Genomic DNA, 19,810 nt, shown 5'->3' on the forward strand with positions numbered 1-19,810 from the left:
TGTGTGTGTGTGTGTGTGTGTGTGTGTGTGTGTGTGTGTGTGTGTGTGTGTGTGTGTGTGTGTGTGTGTGTGTGTGTGTGTGTGCGTGGGTCTGTGTAGGTGTGTTTCTGTGTGTCTTTGTGGTGTATGTCGGTGTTTAGGTTTTTGTGTGTGCGTGTCTGCATGAGTATATACCGGGGCGTGTGGGTAAGCTTTGTTCAGAGCTTCATACTCACCATGGCAACAGCAATTGTATTTTATGCATGAAAAACAAGTTTCTAAAAATGTATGCTAAATGTGTGTTAGCACGTAGCTATGGATCAATGGCTGTTTCTTACATATCTATAGAAATATATATACTGTACACATTTATTTCGATATATATATTCATATAATCATGTGTTGTGTTGCTGTAGTCGGGCCCGAGATCAAGAAGGGGGTGCAGTGGAGCAAGGTGGCCAGCAGGGGGGACGGCTCCGTGGAGGCGGAGGTGCTCTGCAGGGCGGAGGGCATCCCCCGGTCAGCTTCTCCTGGGACAAAAACAACGTGCCAATGGACTTCGAGAACCCCCGGTCAGTAAGGAGATGAACGTGTTCTCCCCTTTTGTTGATTAAAGGCAGGGTTGGCAAGGAGGAGGAACCGGCCAGGAAGGCTGGCGGTTGAAAGTATCAAAGGGAAGGAAAAGGTTTACTCTGTTTTCTGTGTGTGCGTGCGTACGTGTGTGTGTATAGGTGTGTGTGTGTGTGTGTGTGCGTGGATTCGTGTACGTGTGTGTGTGTGCCTGGGTGCGCGTGTGAGTGTGCCTGTGTGGCCTGCGTGCGTGTGTGTGTGTGTGTGTGTGCATGTGCCCACGTGTGTGGGTGTGTGTTTCTTGGGCCTGCGTGCACGTGTGTGTCTGCCTGCGTGCGTGTGTGTCTGTGTGTGCGTGTGCTTGCGTGCTTGTGCGTGGGCACATGTGTGATTACCTGTGTGTGTGTGTGTGTGTGTGTGTGTGTGTGTGTGTGTGTGTGTGTGTGTGTGTGTGTGTGTGTGTGTGTGTGTGTGTGTGTGTGTGTGTACATGCGTGTGCAGGTACGCAGAGCGCACGGTGAGGGACGGCTCGTTCTCCACCAGCACGGTGGTGGTGCTGAACGTCAGCGCGCTGCTGGACTACGCCCTGTTCACCTGCCACGCCAGCAACGCCCTCGGGGAGGACAGCCTGCAGATACAGCTGGTCAGCACCAGTACGTACACATACCTATAGATATTATATGTCATATGTATCAATAACTATAAATATACAGTATAGATGCCTCGCTGCAGATCCAGCTGGTCATCACTCAGCACCAGTATGTACACATACTTACATACCTAAATATAAAAATCATATATATTCTATAATGTATGTATCAATAACATTATACAGTGTAGATAACTCGCTGCCGATCCAGTAAACTCTCTCAGATATTGCTATAGGGATATGCACCCTGCGTGTACCTGCGTGTCCTGCCCCTCCGGCTACATTACTACCACCACAACCACCACCTCCACCACCCCCACCACCACCTCCACCACCCCCACCACCACCACCACCACCACCACCACCACCCCCACCTCCACCACCACCACCCCCACCACCACCACCACCACCACCACCCCCACCTCCACCTCCACCACCCCCACCTCCACCACCACCACCCCCACCTCCACCACCACCACCACCACCTCCACCACCCCCACCTCCACCACCCCCACCTCCACCTCCACCACCCCCACCTCCACCACCACCACCCCCACCTCCACCACCACCACCTCCACCACCCCCACCTCCACCACCACCACCCCCACCTCCACCACCTCCACCACCCCCACCTCCACCACCTCCACCACCACCACCACCACCACCACCACCACCACCTCCACCACCACCACCACCACCACCACCACCTCCACCACCACCACCACCACCACCACTCCCACCTCCACTCCCACCACCACTCCCACCACCACCACCACCACCACCACCACCACCACCCCCACCACCACCATCATTAATGCAGGCCCTTTCTCTCTCTCTCTTCTCACAGGCGTCGCCGGGACCATTTAGTGTTTACCATGTATAAGAAGCATGAAATCAAATCCAAGATGTTCGCCCCGTTATTTGATTTATTTATGAATGATGCAGAATATTCATCAGTAACTGGACGTGGTGCAGCGATAATACATTGGACACGCTTTCTTATCAGAGAGGAGAGAGCTGTTCCTTCTTCTCTGATCAGAGGAGAGGGCTCTTCTTACCTCTCTAATGTAAGAGGAGAGAGCTCTTCTTACCTCTCTCATCTAAGAGGAGAGAGCTCTTCTTACCTCTCTAATGTAAGAGGAGAGAGCTCTTCTTACCTCTCGAATCTAAGAGGAGAGAGCTCTTCCTACTTACTGTTCTAACGATGGGAGAGAGCTCTTCTCGTGTGAGAGGACAGAGCTCCTACCACTTCTCTGATCTAAGAGCAGAGGGATCTTAGTTCTTATCAGAGAGGAGAGAGCTCTTCATACCTTATTTCCCTGTTTGGTTCTATTCGAGATGGAACCGGCTCAAGAACCGAATAGGGCTGACCTCTTGACCCCCTGACCTCCTGACCTCAGCTTTATGAGGGGGCTGCTATTTGAAAGCATTTGATGTGGAGGCTGTAGCGCCCAGAGGTGACCTCTCGCTCCTCCACTCATGGCCGTAAAAGCATCTTCTCACCCACAACTACCTTCCCACACACACGTGCACACACACACACACACACACACACACACACACACACACACACACACACACACACACACACACACACACACACACACACACACACACACACACACACACACACACACACACACACACACACACACACACACACACAAGGTTTACCTGTTGCCTCTTCCACAAAAACAGATATGTTTTATATGTTTGATATGTATGCATCTTTCTCTCTATTTCTCCCTCTCTCTCTCTCGCTCTCTAATCCATCTCTATTTATCTATCTATATATCTATCTAAAATATGTTTGTTGAGTGATGACCCCAAAGCCATGAAGAGTGGTCTGGTTGTGAATCATGAATGCATGTGGATGACCCAGTGAATGCATGTGGATGAGCCAGTGAATGCATGTGGATGAGACAGTCAATGCATGTGGATGAGACAGTCAATGCATGTGGATGAGACAGAGAATGCATGTGGATGACACGGAGAATCCCTGTGGATGACACAGTGAATGCATATGGATGACACAGTGAATGCATTTGGATGACACAGTCAATGCATGGTGATGACACAGTAAATGCATGGTGATGACACAGTGAATGCATGTGGATGACCCAGTGAATGCATGTGGTTGACACAGTGAATGCATGTGTCCGACACAATGAATGCATGTGTATGACCCAGTGAATGCATGTGGACTCTTCAGTGAATGCATGTGGATGACCCAGTGAATGCATGTGGATGACCCAGTGAATGCACGTGGATGACCCAGTGAATGCATGTGGATAACACAGTGAATGCATATGGATGACACAGTGAATGCATCTGGATGACACAGTGAATGCATTTGGATGACATAGTGAATGCATGTCGACGACTCATTGTATCAATGTCCTTTCCCCTTCATCCCCTCTCCTCCGACCCCAGACCACCCGGACCCCCCCTCGTCCGTGGGCCTGGTGGGGGTCTCCTACAGCTCCGTCACCCTGGAGTGGATCCCGGGCTTCAACGGAGGTCTGGCCCAGAGCTACCGTATAAGGTCATCTCCCATCCGTTATACAAATAAACAACGACAACACAACAATGACGACCGCCACAGGGGGGGGGCGAGTGACACTGACGAGGCCTCTGATTGACAGGTACCGGGGGCCCCACAGCGACAGCTTCACCTACGTGGACGTCTTCCCTCTGTCCACCGCCGTGTACACCGTCACCAACCTGGCGCCGGGCACCACCTACAACTTCTCCATCGCCGCCCTGAACGCCATCGGAGAGAGCGGCTACGAGGACGCAGCGTCGCTGGTCGCCACCACCGACGGTCAGAGGAGACACTCTCTGGTCAACGCTGCTCGTTGAATGACGTTTACATTTTCATTTAGCAGTAGCTTTTATCCAAAGCAACTAACATTAAGGACATTTGTCAGAAACAACAGAAACAACATTATATCTGTCGGTACAGTACGGATCTTCATAGAACCAAGTGCCAAGCACTTACAATCGCTAGGTTAATCCATTCCCTGTCTACAACAAAGGATAGGATGCTACACAATGCTAAGTGCTATTTTTTTAAGAGTGAGGACGTACAACATACAATAAGTGCGACTTGGTGGTGGTGAGCAGGAGTCCGTCAGGTGTTCACGCTGCCTTATGTCTCCTTCTCCAGATTGGTTTGTGGAGGACCGGGCTGGCTCAGGTGAAGACACAGGACCTTCTGGTAAGTGCTGGATACAGCGGGCCAAGGCTGGGCCCTGATGGAGCTCAGCACCTTCCTGTATGCACAGACACCCGAGACAGTTGTATGAATGTGTGTATGAATGTTAGGCAATATTGTAAAGCGCTTCGAGTGGCCACTGGTTAGAAAAGCACTGTATAAATGCACTCCATTTAGCATTCACAAATCTCTTATTTTTCCCATCAGGCATCCCGATGTACCTGACCTCGACGCTGAGCGCTGTGGCCGTGGTCCTGCTGGCCTCCAACGCGGTGGGCTGCGTCCTGGGCTGGAGATGGAGACAGAGGCGCCTGCACACTGGTAGGTGGGCCGTCCCGGTGCCGCGGACGATCTATAACGAGGTGACTTTGAATCTCAAATGAGCTGTCACTTCCACCACCCCGCCTCCGCCATCACCACCCCGCCCTCTCACCCCGCCTCTCCACCCCCTCACTCTGCTCCTCAACTCTCACCCTCCGTCTCTAGGCGTGCCCTTGGCATCGGTTGGATCAGCTGTTTATCTCCCCGTCTTCTCATCTGTTAGTTTAATGTCCCGCTCTCGGCTGCTTAGAATTGTGCGTGTGAGTGTTTGTGTGTGTGAGTATGTGTGTGTGTGTGTTTCTCCTGAGTGACACGTGGATCTGTAGGTCTTTATGTTGAAAGTTCTGACGGTCTTTCTCCGTGGTTCTTGCTTCCTGGCTTATGACTCCTGGGGCCGGGTTCTTGGTCTCTGTTCCTGGTCTCTGTTCCTGGTATCTGGTTCATGGTCCCCGGGTTCGCTCCCTGTCACTGGTTTATGTTCCTGGTGTCTGGTCTCTGTTCCTGGTATCTGGTTCATGGTCCCCGGGTTCGCTCCCTGTCACTGGTTTATGTTCCTGGTGTCTGGTCTCTGTTCCTGGGTCCTGATCCCTGACTCCTGGTCCATGGTTCCCGGTATCTGTTCCTTGTCCCTGCTCCCTGATTCCTGGTTCCGGGCTTCTGATGTCCTCCAGGGAGAAGCACAACGTCGGACCAGAGCAGTGTGTTGGATGAGAAAAAGAGCGAGGCGGCCGGGTGAGTCAATGTTCTGCTGGAGGACTGATGAAGACATGGTAACCTTGACGGCTGACCCAGAGCCTCATTAGAGGAGGGAGGCATCAGCATCCCTAACATGTGTTATGCATGACATGATATTAGTATTATATTACCTGAAGACGTAGAAACGACATAGCATAGATCTCTATTACATATGTAGAATATTATATTAACATTATATTACCTAAATCATAGAACGGGGTAACATGGATCTGTATTACACTATTACATAACGAGCATCCTAAAGACATAGAACAGGGTAACAAAGATCTGTACTTCTTTATTATATGATATTAATAATGAGTAACCTAAAGACATAGAACAGGGAAGCATAGATCTGCACTACATTATTGCATTGCGTATGTTGTTCGAGCCATGATATCTTGAGGTGGACGAGTGGCCGCAAAAGTAGGAAGTGAGAAAAAGGGAAAGGAAAGGAAAGTCGAAGTGAGAAAATGAGGAAGGGGTGGAGGAGTGTGGAGGAGGCTGTGAAGGGAAGGAACTCACGGCTTACCCCTCCTCTCTGCAGGTCTGGGGGCACCGCGGGGGACGGCTCCGGGCGCTACGAGAGCCGGGAGAAGATCAACGCCGCCGCCAGGCGGACGCTCATCACCGACTCTGGATCCGAGACGCAGAGCAACGTCTACGAGAGCTATGGCGCGGTGAGGGTTAGGGTTCATAACACGGGTTACACAGTGGATAACGTGTCAATACACAGACAATGGGCAGGGGGATGTAGGCCTAACTAGTGGTGGACGTAGGCCTAACTAGCGGAGGACGTAGGCCTAGCTAGTGGTGGACGTAGGCCTAACTAGTGGTGGACGTAGGCCTAACTAGCGGAGGACGTAGGCCTAACTAGTGGAGGACGTAGGCCTAACTAGTGGAGGACGTATGCCTAACTAGTGGAGGATGTATGCCTAACTAGTGGAGGCCTAACTAGTGGAGGATCTAGGACTAACTAGTGGAGGCCTAACTAGTGGAGGATCTAGGACTAACTAGTGGAGGCCTAACTAGTGGAGGACCTAGGCCTAACTAGTGGAGGACGTATGCCTAACTAGTGGAGGACGTATGCCTAACTAGTGGAGGCCTAACTAGTGGAGGACGTATGCCTAACTAGTGGAGGCCTAACTAGTGGAGGATCTAGGACTAACTAGTTGAGGCCTAACTAGTTGAGGATCTAGGACTAACTAGTGGAGGTCTAGCTAGTGGAGGACGAAGGCCTAACTAGTGGAGGACGTAGGCTTAACTAGTGGAGGATGAAGGCCTAACTAGTGGAGGACGAAGGCCTAACTAGCGTAGGCCTAACTAGTGGAGGACGTAGGCCTAAAGAGTAGAGGATCGAGGCCTTACTAGTGAAGGACATAGACCTCACAAAAAAAGGAAGGATTAGCAGATTGCAAAAAAAACACTGAAAAAGTTATTCAGATCAATAACTCACCATTAGCATGCGCTTCGCACCCCAGTCGCTGTCAAGCCATCATCTTGTGCTTTGTAAAAGGCCAGCAAGGATTTGAGTCTTGAAGGAAAATGTTGTGTGAGCTGTGTCTGGACAGAGTGCCGGAGAGGAGGGCTTTAATGAAACGTTGACTGTTCTGTGTTGGCAGGTCTGGCGTTGGAAAGGGCCGTTGGGGGGTGAGGGGGTAAACTCTAAAATGGAACTTGATCTTCATGATCTTTGTTTTGATTCATTTTTTATTTTGAGTCACTTCAAGTGGAACTTTGATCCGAGACGTCTCGTGTTGCGACAGAGGCCATGTTTATGCGAGGGTTTTGAAATCTCAGATCAAATCACGAATAGACGGCTGGTGAAATTGAGGTTGTGAGATCGAGACTGGACGGGAGATTACCCAAGATGTAGACAACCGTTGTCTAAACGGCCACCACAGGGGATGTAGGTCACCTAGATTGTAGTGATGTATGTTGTCGTCTGGACATCGTTTCTCGTAGAGGCGTTGTCAAGCAAAGTGCAAATGGATCTCAAACGTTGCCGTGCTGTGCCAACGTTTCTTACGATTCTACGAGTCCTGGACCTGACCTTTCTGTTAATGAACAACGTAACGTGAACCATGATTCCTACGTCTCCGCCTGTCCTCTGTAGCAGTGGTTCTCACACTTTTTTTATACTAGTGTACCCCCTTTAAGATATTATTTTTGCTACCCCCTTCACCGGTATAATTTATTTTTGGGAGATGAACTTCAATAATGTATGTGCGCTCTATTTTGCAGTGTAAACATGAACATTGAAAGAGCAACGTTTCAACCATTTGCCCATTTTCCAGATTTTCTATTGATCTAGCTTTCAGAATTTTAAAGTTGCTCAGGGAGAAACATTTTGTACAGTTAGCTTTTCATTTTCTGAGTACCCCCTGCAGTACCCCAAAGTACCCTTACGGGTACGCGTACCCCCATTGAAGAACCACTGCTCTATAGTGAAACTACAGAAAAACAATAACCAATTGACCATGTTGGGGGTACAGAACTAAAACCTGCGACCATGTTGGGCCTGGTGCATCAACAGATTTGTTTTTTAATCTTGATACAATCAACGGTTGTATGATCGGTTTATTTCTCTGGCATAAGTCGCGACCATCGTGCTGGCCTGATGAAACCGAGTTGACCACAAATACTATCTGATCGCCAGATGTCCGCTGGCGTCTCCATCCCAGGTATTGATTGATATTTGGAGACATAAGCCCGGCCGCCCCTCTCCAAGTGGAGCACAGAACAAAGCCGAGCGCTGCATGTGTTTGTGTCACAGGGCGGTAAGCGGTCGTTTTGACACGAGGATTAGATCGAGGGGGTCGTGTTCCTTTTTATTATGGAACGGGCCTCATGTAGTCCGGGGCAGTGGTGCGAGAGAAGGTGACTCAAGGTTTTACAGGCACCGCTATAAACACAAGTGTGCAGATTGAAATGACGATCGTAAATGCGAGTGGTTAAACCTCCTGTTGAAGATATATGCATCGATAGATAATATCACACTATACATAGCGAAACTGTATATAATAATGTGTGAATAGTTATGCGACGCATCGTTCGTACAAACCTCATGTTATTTTTCTCTGGCATTACAGGAGAGTCAAAACTATTACCCTTTAAGAGACTATCGTCCACAGCTCCAACCCTACGCTGAGGAGACGCACAGGCCGGGTGAGACTGCACACTACAGGACTGGTGAGACAACTCACTATAGATAGACCTGGTGAAACAACTAGCTTTAGGCCTGGAGAGACAACCCACTATAGATAGACCTGGTGAAACAAATAGCTATAGGCCTGGAGAGACAACCCACTATAGATAGACCTGGTGAAACAAATAGCTATAGGCCTGGAGAGACAACTGACTATAGATAGACCTGGTGAAACAACTAGCTATAGGCCTGGAGAGACAACCCACTATAGATAGACCTGGTGAAACAAATAGCTATAGGCCTGGAGAGACAACTGACTATAGATAGACCTGGTGAAACAAATAGCTATAGGCCTGGAGAGACAACTGACTATAGATAGACCTGGTGAAACAAATAGCTATAGGCCTGGAGAGACAACTGACTATAGATAGACCTGGTGAAACAAATAACTATAGGCCTGGAGAGACAACTCACTATAGGTCTGGTGAGACCACTCACTATAGGACAACTCACTATAGGACGAGTGAGACAACACAACTCACTATAGGACTGGTGAGACAACACAACACAATGTAGGACTGGTGAGACAACACAACACACTATAGGCCTGGTGAGACAACACAATACACTATAGGCCTGATGAGACAACACAACTCACTGTAGGACTGGTGAGACAGCACAACTCACTATAGGCCTGGTGAGACAACACAATACACTATAGGCCTGATGAGACAACACAACTCACTGTAGGACTGGTGAGACAGCACAACTCACTGTAGGACTGGTGAGGCAACACACTATAAGACAACTCACTATAGGCCTGGTGATACAACTCACTATAGGTCTGGTGAGACAGCACACTGTAGGACTGGTGAGACAACTCACTGTAGGACAACTCACTATAGCCATGGTGAGTCAACTCACTATAGCCATGGTGAGTCAACTCACTATAGGCCTGGTGAGTCAACTCACTATCGGACTGGTGAGTCAACTCACTATAGGACTGGTGAGTCAACTCACTATAGGCCTGGTGAGTCAACTCACTATAGGACTGGTGAGTCAACTCACTATAGGACTGGTGAGTCAACTCACTATAGGCCTGGTGAGTCAACTCACTATCGGACTGGTGAGTCAACTCACTGTAGGACAACTCACAATAGCCATGGTGAGTCCACTCACTATAGGTCTGGTGAGACATCTCAGTGTGTTCTCACCGCTGCCAACTTTCTTTCTCCCAGATCACGTGCACTATCCCGTGCACTATCCCGGTGAGCCTCCTGGTCATGAGTATGAGACGGTGAGAGAGTTTGGTTGGAGACCGGATGTGCCAGAGACCCCCGCCTTGTTTCATCCACCGGACCCTCCAGGCTGTCCTCAGGTCAGTACCAGAACCCTCCAGGCTGTCCTCAGGTCAGTACCAGAACCCTCTAGACTGTCTCAAGTCAATACCAGAACTGAACCAGAACCCTTGACGATTCGCGGGTAGCGGTCCGGCAATCATAGTGGTGATAGCTGTCTGTCTGGTCATAGGAGAACATAGGAGCTAATAACTGTCTATCTGGTCATTGGATAACATAGAAGCCTAAAACTGTCTATCGGGGTAGACAGTTTTTTCACCTCCTACCCCTACTGTCGTAGGGGTAGGAGGTGATAACTGTCTGTCTGCTCGTAGTGGTAGGAGGGGATGGCTGTCTGTCTTGTCTTAGGGGTTGAAGGTGATAACTGTCTGTCTGGTCATAGGAGAACGTAAGAGCTGGTAACTGTCTGTCTGCTCTTAGGGGTAAGAGGGGATAACTGTCTGTCTGCTCGTAGGGGTAGGACACTAACCTGGGCCGACCTGTCTGTCTCTCAGCAGGGGAGCAGAGGACTGCGTAGGCCGGCTGACGACGGGTTGACCTCCAGGGATTATGAATTGCCCTTTGAACTCCGAGGGGAGCTGGTCTAATGTTGACTCATTACTCAGTGAAGTATTATAATGCAGTGTCGATTTGTCAATAAAGGCAGAGTATTGTACAATACGATATTTGTATGTTTATTTTTTCTCTTGGAAATAGATCACGCACTTAATTTATATGCATATTATTCATATGCATGTTTAATGCCAATTCTCTGAAACAGCTTTTATAATGTTGTATTAGTTGAAAATAGTCATGCACTTCACTCTCAAACATCTATCCTAGTTCTCATATTTACCTTTGTCTATTGCTGAGTTTCAAATATCATATGTTCCTTTTTGTATTTACCAACTAGATTTCCCTCCTCAGCTGAATAAAGGGATATTAAAAAGGTGCAGGGATCTTGAACTCTCTCCAGCTAGCCACCAATCTCATCTTCAAACCTCACTCACACACACTCCCTCCATGCACAGACAAATACACACACACACACACACACACACACACACACACACACACACACACACACACACACACACACACCCACACACAAGAGCACACACGAACCCACACACACAAGAGCAAAGATATATATATATATATATATATATATATATATATCGATATATATATATCGATATATATTGTCCTCAATGAGTCATTCCAAAAGAGACCCCAAGTTTAGTCATCACCAGAGCATTGTCATCATTTCTGCGTCCATCGCGCCTGAGGCCAAACGGTTCCTGATTGGTGGTATGGATGTGGCACTGACGCGTTGCTCTGACGCTAGGGGAATGGACAACAGCGTTTCCTTTCTGAATCACCAGGCTTTAGTCTGATCCCACGCATTCCTCTGCTGTTAGCTGAATGTATGTTCAACAGTTGCTGCAAGTCTTATTCTGTGTGTTTGGAAACCAAGTGATATCCTGAGCTTTCTCTCAGACAGTTGATGTCAACTGATGAGGTGTGTGTGTGTGTATGTGTGTGTGTGTGTGTGTGTGTGTGTGTGTGTGTGTGTGTGTGTGTGTGTGTGTGTGTGTGAGAGTGTGTGTATGTGCGTGTATGTTTGTATGCGCGTGTGTGTGTTTGTTTGTGTGTGTGTCGATGTGTGTGTGTGTGTGTGTGTGTGTGTGTGTGTGTGTGTGTGTGTGTGTGTGTGTGTGTGTGTGTGTGTGTGTGTGTGTGCCCGCATGCATACATCTGCGTGGGTGTATGTCAGACAGGAAACTCGAGAACACAACTTCCTTTAGTCATCGTCTATCTCAACCTGAACCAACACACGCCCTAATTCAACGCTTCCTCTTCACTGCGGCGCGTCGACGCCGTTCGCTAATCACGTGAACAAACAGAGGAATTGGGGAACACTAAATAATGCACGGTTTATTTAACCAAATCAAAGTGGCACAAAACGAAAGAGAGCTTCCGTTTTAATGAGGCGGGCTCGGAGTTGCAGTGGATTGTTCTGTTTCTTAGACTCCCACTGATTCCTCTGCCGGAGCCCTGCGACATGTCATTCAGAGCAGACCGGCTGAAACTGATGTTGACTCCTGTAGGAAGTTGTGAAATAAAAAAATCGACGGAACAACAACAATTTCTATGACAGCGTTAATGTTTGGGGAAAACATAAAAACCATGTGACAAAACCAAACATCAGCACTGTTGCGTTCCTCTGCAGGTTCTGATGCGGGGAGATGAATCTTTCTCTCAATTAGAGCTGCTCTTCTCCATCACGGCTGCCAAGACCTGTTTGTCTCATTACCCCGCGATTGTTTAACTTCCTGTCAGAAGTGAGTGCCGCACTGGTGCCGTGGCTTGTTGTACCCGCACGTCTGCCACGACGTCGCTGCGGCTCTGCACTCAATTGAAGTGTTGACAGCTCAATACTGTATGTCAACGTCCATTGTAACGCTCTCTCTGTCTCTGTCTCTCTCGCTCTGTGTATCTGTATCTTTTTCACTGTATCTCTGTCTCAATCTCTCTCTCTTTCTCTCTCTGTATCTCTGTCACACTCTATTTCTCTCTCTTTTTTCTCACTATCTTTGTCTCTCTCTCTGTCTGTCTCTCTCTGTCTATCTCTTTCTCTTTCTGTCTCTGTCTCAATCTCTCTCTCTGTATCTCTGTCACACTCTATTTCTCTCTCTCTTTTTCTCACTATCTTTCTCTCTCTCAGTGTCTCTCTCTCTCTGTCTGTCTCTATCTGTCTATCTCTTTCTCTTTCTGTCTCTATCTGTCTCTGTCTGTATCTTTGTCTCTCTGTCTCAGTCTCTCTCTCTCTTTGCCTCACTCTCTCTCTACCTCACTCACTCACTCACTCACTCACTCACTCACTCACTCACTCACTCTCTCTCTCTCTCTCTCTCTCTCTCTCTCTCTCTCTCTCTCTCTCTCTCTCTCTCTCTCTCTCTCTCTCTCTCTCTCTCTCTCTCTCTATCCCTCTCTCTTTCTCTCAGAATTCGTAAATAATTGAAGTGCTTATTAATTTGAGTTAAGATAAATATGTTATTTACAGTATATTATACTTCATGAAACACCTGACAGAACAAAGCCAACGCTAAGATAATCTATATTTGATATTGAGATATTTGATCTTATTTATAGATTCAGATCTTCTGCAATTCTTCTGAATTATGCTAATAACATTATTAACACAATGCACACTCACACTCTCCAGAAGGCTTGTGATGTGGTTTGAGATACAATGGAGAGTGATATTTAGAGATACTATGTAGTACACATATAGATGCATATCTGGAGAATAATCAGCAGGACATTTTTAGAGCAGATGAATGAAGCCCCAGTGATGTCATCAAATGAACACAAACATGGAGCGGGTGACTCGTGGCCGACTCCAAAGGGCCTCCAGAGTTGGGCCAAGTGCTGTCCTTTGTCCGGTTGAATGGGACGCCTTGTCTATTGTCACGTCGGGAGGTCAATTCAACAGTTTTCTGCCCCTGCCTACGAGTCCCGTTGGTCTATTGAGCAGAAACATAAAGTCTTAAGCAGCTTTGTTATGTTAGCATTTGTGTGTTTTCATGGTCAGGAAAGAGGAAACCCGTAACCACTGTGTACATCTTTTGGTCAAACTTGAAGAATACAATGTTTCAAGGTAAAATATGTGTTTCTGCCCTTTTTTTTAAATAACATTTGTTCTTAAGTGAGAAAGCATGGGTTTGTTTTGGATTCGAGTCGTAAATACTTTTTCAATTTCAGTTTAGGATTGAATTGCTTTCATTGAGGGAAGAGAAACAAACATCCACAAGTGAAAACCGATGCAAGCCCTGGTGATCTAAGACCAAAGCCAAAAGGACATCTGTGCTGTAGACCGATAAACTGAGCTGCTTCACTACTTCCTTCAAAAGCCTGCCTGGTCTCTAGCCCTAGAAGACAACAAGTACAATGCCCTCAGACAGAGCAAGGAGAGGGTTTTTCTGCCATGAGCAAGAGTGGGTGAGCGAGAGACTGACAGACCTTTGAGGAAGTGGAGGTCGGGAGCACATGGGCGTGGAGAATAACGGTTTCTCATTGCTCTTCACATGTAGCACAACGGAGAGCGAGCCGCACCTTACTGAGCACTGGCATGACTACTACCACGACCACTGACACCATGGGCACCAAGGTGAGCAAAATGCATGTTGTTTGGTGAGGGTTTGGCTTGGTGAGGGTTTGGTGAGGATTTGGCTTGGTGAGGGTTTGGTGAGGATTTGGCTTGGTGAGGGTTTGGTTCGGCGATGGTTTGCTTGTTGTTAGGCTTGGTGAGGGTTTGGTGAATTGAGTAAGGGAGTGGGAGGCACTGATTGAGTGATGTGAGGATGAACAGAGACAGGTACTAGTTGGGTTTCCTCTCTGAATGGAGTTAATATTGATACATTCTCAGTGTCCCATTTATATCTAAATTGGTAAAACCACTAAAGTGCTTCTCATTTACTTACTGGAAGCACAACATGAAGACAAACAAAGAACAATGTGACACACATTCCACATGCAGGCCTACCTTTGATAACCGAAACGATTCAACTTTGTTTCGTTATCATACAATCATTAATGATCAAACGAAACTTCTTCATCTGTTTGACAATCACTCAGAAGAGACGAAACCCCGCGCGGTCTGCCAGCCCAACTCCTGTCACTCACATGTACCCTCAGCTTCGGCTGGTCCGCAGAGAGCCGCCATTTTGATTTTGAAGCCGCGTGAACCTGTCAGTTGTCAAGACTTGAACACCGTTGTCGGTCGATCGTGAGAGACGGATCCACACGCTCCAGTGGATATGAAGCAACGTGACGAATTAACCTTTCTTTTGTTTGCGTGTGCGTGCAAAGAAATGGTGTCGCAAGATTGAGAGTTGTTTTAAATGCTGTGTCTGTCGTCTTCATTATCTGCCATTATAATTAAAAACAGGTGGGGCTGCATTGGAGCAGTGTTTGTTATTAGTAATCAGGAACAGGGTGCACTGTCCCAATGGCTTCATTAATACAACTAAACCGGTCGAGATGCATGCATTGGGGAGTATTAGAGTTACTTGCAAGGGGGTGTATTAGACTTACATGCATGTGGTGTATTAGAGTTACATGCATTGGCTGTATTATAATAACATGCATGGGGGAGTGAGAGTTACATGCAAAGGGGTGTATTAGAGTTACATGGACGGGGGTGAATTTTTTACATGCATGTGGGTGTGTGTGAGAGTTTAATTATTTCCCCTTTTTTTTGGTTGACTTCCTTTCTATGCGTTTTCAGATTTGTTCCGCCTTCTTACTCCTTCTAATATTACAAGGTGAGTTCAGCAAAAAAGCAGCTTGTACCCCCCAGAATGTTCACTAAATATCATTCAGGTGATTTCATGAAATCCCCTCCAGCCCACTACCAGAACCAGCTTTCTCAGTGGGCTCGTAGTCCGGCGCCTGCCCGCGTTGGGGCTCATGTATAATAACACAGTGTGGAGAGTGTTTGACGTGAGTCGTGTGGAGGAAGAGGAGGACAGCGGCCCTACTGTCCCAAGGCTCTTGGGACAGAGAGGGCCCCTTGAGAAGGGCTTCTGTGTGGCTGTGTTGGGCCGCCCTGGCCCACGCAACCAACTCTCAGGGGTTGTGTGAGCTGCAGTGCATGGACGTCTGCCTCCATTTTCACTATTGGGCTGGAGTAGCATGTTGAGCTTATTCTATTATTTTCTATTTGACCCAACATACAGTATGTATTTACATTTGCACGTTATTTAATATCTCTTATTCTGATATGTCTACATATATATATATATCCCTATGCTTATGTCCTGTCTATGACTTACAGAGGCCAGTGTCACATAGTGAACACCTCGAGCCTCAGAGCTTAAATGTGATTTGCATCATCGTTTGGATCCTCAGATTGTACCATCAATGCTATTTTATTTCTTCACCTACATACTTATTGAAACTGATTTGTTTCTTATGGTGACAGGGTCATGGGCTTTCAACACGACAGCTAGCATGGTTACAGTGTCCAGCGAGCCCCCTGCCACCAATGGTAAAGATTCTTCAAAGATACACAGTCACACATATTTAGATCATGAAAAAAGGAGGGACATTTTAGTCGATTAGTTGATCTGAATTTATAAGTATATATGTGTATCGACGTGTATACATGTATTATGTACATATGTTTATGTATGTATATGTGTATTTGTGTTTATGTGTATAAATGTTTATATTTGTCTGTAGGTTTATATTTGTATTTATGTACACATGTATTCTATGTGTTTTTATGTATAGATGTGTATGGAAGTATACGTATTTATATCTATCTATATTTATATATATAAGATAATATGTGTTTAGATGTTTACATGTATACAAATGAACATAGGTAAATGTATATATGTGTATATATATATTTATATATATATATATATATATATATATATATATATATATATATATATATATTTATATATATATATATATATATATATATATATATATATATATATATATATATGTATGCATATCAGTCTAACAATCAGGAAAGTTTCAGGCCTTGCAGACCACAGGACGGCTGTGAGCAGAACCACAAGAGATGTGATCCTTCAGAAGACTGGAGGTGGAAACATCAGTATGACAACGGGTCCTATTTCAATCCCACCAGCGATCACCCAACCAGGTGCAGCTCACACATCCATCAGGTAGAACCATGGTCCGTATCGTTCACACATTTAATGGAGGCAATGTTTGTGATCCACCCTTAGCTGTCAACAAGTCAACAACGCCCGAAGCCAGTAAGCCTGCAGCAACCAAACCAGGTACAGAACAATCTTTCTGTAGCATACGATGGTTAGCGGTATGTGACTGTAGCGGTGGATAATTCCTACGAAATGGATGGGTCATGTTTCTCTTCCATGTGTGGCTAAAATAAGGCTACCTGGAATATGAGTCTTTTATTTATTATTATCAGGTAATTAGAAAACGGTTCACTCTTCATTATTCTGTTGAATTATAGAACAGTGAAGGGTGGGTTCAGAAACAGAAAGTCAGAGAGGGAAAGTTTGCCGCCTCAGAAGCTTCATCATACAATAGTACATCATAAATTAAATTAAATTAAAATAACCAGTTGAACATGTTGCTTGGACAGTAGAAGATAACGATGATCATTAAGGGAAATGGATTGTGATTTAATTGATTGTATTTCATCCATAGAGACAACCTCTTCCCCAACTTTGAAACCCAGACAACCCTGGAAACAAAAAGAATGGTTCACCAACGAAGGTAACTATTCCACCTTACTTTACCTTTAATCTGATAAAGTACCTACTCCACCTTACTTTTCCTTTAATCTGATAGAGTTACTATTCCACCTTACTTACCTTTAATCTGATAAGAGTTCCTATTCCACTTTACTTTACCTCTAATCTGACAGAGTGCATATTCACCTTTATTTTACCTTTAATCTGACCGAGTATCCATACTTTACTTTCAATCTGACAGAGTACCTATAACACTTTACCTTTCCTTCAAATGACCGAGTACTTATCACATTAACTTACCTTTAATCTGACAGAGTATCGATAACTGAACTTCTATTCCACCTTGCTTTACCTCCACTCTGATGGCGTATCTTTTTCCCTTTACCTTGCCATTAATCGGGTATCTCCGACACCTTACCTTTAATGGGTGGGCGTACCAAGCCTGACAGGATCAGAAGCCCACCAGGGCGGCTGGGACCCACCTGGTCTCCCCCTGCCAACACACTCTGTGCAAACAACAGACGACCGTGCACAGACACTTGGATCCCCCCCCCCCCCCCCCCCCCCCCCCCCCCCGCGGCGCAGACTCACAATACGGTCAACTGCAGACGGCTCAGACTTTCTCTCCCTTGTCTCTCTATAGATTACGACGAGCTGGATAAACGCTTCACGTATGGTAGGTGATATCGTTGGGATGTTTTTTTTTTTTTATGAAGCAACAACAGGACCCTGCCGTTGGCGGCTCTGCGACGTCGTGTTGTTCTTTGTGTGCAGATTACTTTACTCTGCGGAAGGCCGGGCTGGTGGTGGCGGCGGTGCTCTTCCTCCTCGGCCTCCTGGTGCTGGGCTGTGAGTGCTCGGAGCTCCCTCTCTCCTCGGTCCTACCGGGGTTTCACACTTTGCACTTTTTAGAATTGATCATTTATATTGTTTACACACTCTGTTTTGTTTGCCCTATTTGTTGTTGTGTGTTCTGTTTGTCTTGTCTTCTCCTTACTTTAGCACCTCGTTTAGCATTTACCTTGAGTGTCTGTTTTTGTTTGCATTAGTACTTTGTATTCTTGTTGTATTGTAGTGTATGGTATTTTTTTATCCGCTGTTTTTCCACTGCTGCTGGGCTGTTGCAACAAAGTTGTGTCGTATCGTATCGTGATTTGTACTAATGCACCGCTCCCAACATTTACGCTAAGACGCCTCCCCCCCCCCCCTTCTCTGCTCCTATTTGCTCTCAGGCGGACCCGGAGGACGCCTGCCAAAGTGCCGCCGTCTGAGGGCCACAAAGTAAGGAGCTGTGGTCGTCTTCCCTGATGGTCCTCTACTCACACTTTCTAAGTTTCAAGTTTCAAGTTTAGTTCATATTCATACATTGCCAAAATGGTAAACATCTGCAATTCAGACCAGTTAGACATCCGCATGATCCTTTGGCATGCATGAATGGATCCCCACAAGTAAGCTATTGAAAGCTTTTGAGAGGGGGGCCCAAAGTTCATAAAGAGAGAAATTAAAAGTGCAGTGCACAATGTGGTACCGTCATATAGATACGCAAACATTAGACATTACAATTCAATCAAACATATTATACATACAATCAATCATACAGTCATCCCAGTACATCCATCATGTAGCTAGGACAGTCTACGTCCTCTGTGGTTCTCAAGAGGACTTATGTGTTGCACACGTTGGAAGGAAGCTGACTGTTAGGCCGGGGTCGCGCGCTACCAGTGATGGGGCCGGGTAGCTCTGACGAGTTGATTGTGCCTGAAGATTTGTAGTACTGATGAAATGCAGCATTTAGACGGGTGTGTGTGTACACTAAAGAATCAATTCAAATATATGTGTGCACGGGTGACAGAATGCTGACTGGGTATGCGTGGTGCTGAACGTCTCAGCCGCGCCGGATTCAGCACTTGTGTTGCGCAATGCAATAATGGATTAAACAGCGAGGCGTCAAGTGTTAATCATTTTTCCTAGTTCTGTGGAACGTCACTGCATGACTTATTAATCCTTTGCGGTTTGCTTTGCCTTTCTGCTTTGCACGTGTGTAAATGTGGGTGTTCCTGGGTGTACCTGTTTGTCTATGTGCGTATTTTTTTTGTTTTTCTGTGTGTGTGTTTTTCAGGTCATACCAAATGGAGAAAAAATGAGGACAGAGTTTCTGCAGAGTTATGTAAAGTGTAGACTAACTGTGGAGTTGTGTGTGCAGAAAGCATCAGTAAAGTACAATTACCTAAATAAAATCCTTGTCAGTGTGTGTGTGTGTGTGTGTGTGTGCGCGCACTTGTGTTTGTGTCTGTGCGTGTGTGTTTGTATGTGTGCATGTGTGTGTTTACACAACTGTGTGCACATGGGTGTGCTTTGTATGACTAAGCCTCAGCACCATGAGCCTAAGCCTCATGCCTAAGAATGGAAAAACACTGAAGACTTGAAGTCAACATGAATAACACAGACAGGGAAAACTGCAGGACTCTGGTTGACCTCCATTAAAGTTAGCCTAGCTAACTCAACATAATGACACAACTGAGCGTGTCTTCAGTTTATTTACCAAGCTAACTTAACCTAACTAAAGACATACATTTAGTTCAGTTA

The 19,810-nt window shown here is 46.4% G+C and overlaps 2 protein-coding genes across 4 annotated transcripts in view; both read left to right on the top strand.

The window, feature by feature from the left end:
- The window catches only part of nphs1 (NPHS1 adhesion molecule, nephrin), an 11,766-nt gene extending 858 nt beyond the window's left edge, over positions 1-10,908 (top strand). Inside the window, exons 2-12 of one of the 3 annotated variants that reach the window (XM_060064287.1) lie at positions 396-551; positions 1,051-1,202; positions 3,632-3,743; positions 3,844-4,022; positions 4,368-4,418; positions 4,623-4,736; positions 5,408-5,468; positions 6,019-6,151; positions 8,564-8,639; positions 9,858-9,997; positions 10,472-10,908. In XM_060064287.1, coding sequence (XP_059920270.1) covers positions 532-551; positions 1,051-1,202; positions 3,632-3,743; positions 3,844-4,022; positions 4,368-4,418; positions 4,623-4,736; positions 5,408-5,468; positions 6,019-6,151; positions 8,564-8,639; positions 9,858-9,997; positions 10,472-10,564 — 1,131 coding nt within the window. In that variant the 5' untranslated portion in view covers positions 396-531 and the 3' untranslated portion in view covers positions 10,565-10,908. Of the gene's footprint in view, positions 1-395; positions 552-1,050; positions 1,203-3,631; positions 3,744-3,843; positions 4,023-4,367; positions 4,419-4,622; positions 4,737-5,407; positions 5,469-6,018; positions 6,152-8,563; positions 8,664-9,857; positions 9,998-10,471 lie in introns of all 3 variants that reach the window. The other 2 variants (XM_060064286.1, XM_060064285.1) reach the window with 2 other exon arrangements.
- Positions 10,909-14,053: 3,145 nt separating this feature from the next.
- On the top strand, positions 14,054-19,473 carry fxyd5 (FXYD domain containing ion transport regulator 5). Its single transcript, XM_060064312.1, has 10 exons — positions 14,054-14,130; positions 15,250-15,286; positions 15,946-16,011; positions 16,513-16,644; positions 16,730-16,783; positions 17,178-17,246; positions 17,868-17,900; positions 17,999-18,073; positions 18,457-18,505; positions 19,344-19,473. Exons 1-10 carry the CDS (start codon positions 14,092-14,094, stop codon positions 19,366-19,368), a joined length of 579 nt encoding a protein of 192 aa, XP_059920295.1. The 5' UTR covers positions 14,054-14,091; the 3' UTR covers positions 19,369-19,473.
- The last annotated feature ends 337 nt before the right edge of the window (positions 19,474-19,810 follow it).

The sequence above is a fragment of the Gadus macrocephalus genome, chromosome 11 (assembly GCF_031168955.1).
Source record: "Gadus macrocephalus chromosome 11, ASM3116895v1".
Lineage (NCBI taxonomy): Eukaryota > Metazoa > Chordata > Actinopteri > Gadiformes > Gadidae > Gadus > Gadus macrocephalus.

What these genes read in the sequence shown, in the direction of transcription:
- fxyd5 (XM_060064312.1), top strand. Translation starts at nt 14,092, where the DNA reads ATGACTACTACCACGACCACTGACACCATGGGCACCAAG. An exon ending in ACCAGCGATCACCCAACCAG is followed by an intron (nt 16,645 to 16,729) that starts GTGCAGCTCACA and finishes ATCCACCCTTAG; the next exon opens with CTGTCAACAAGTCAACAACG. An exon ending in GGATAAACGCTTCACGTATG is followed by an intron (nt 17,901 to 17,998) that starts GTAGGTGATATC and finishes CTTTGTGTGCAG; the next exon opens with ATTACTTTACTCTGCGGAAG.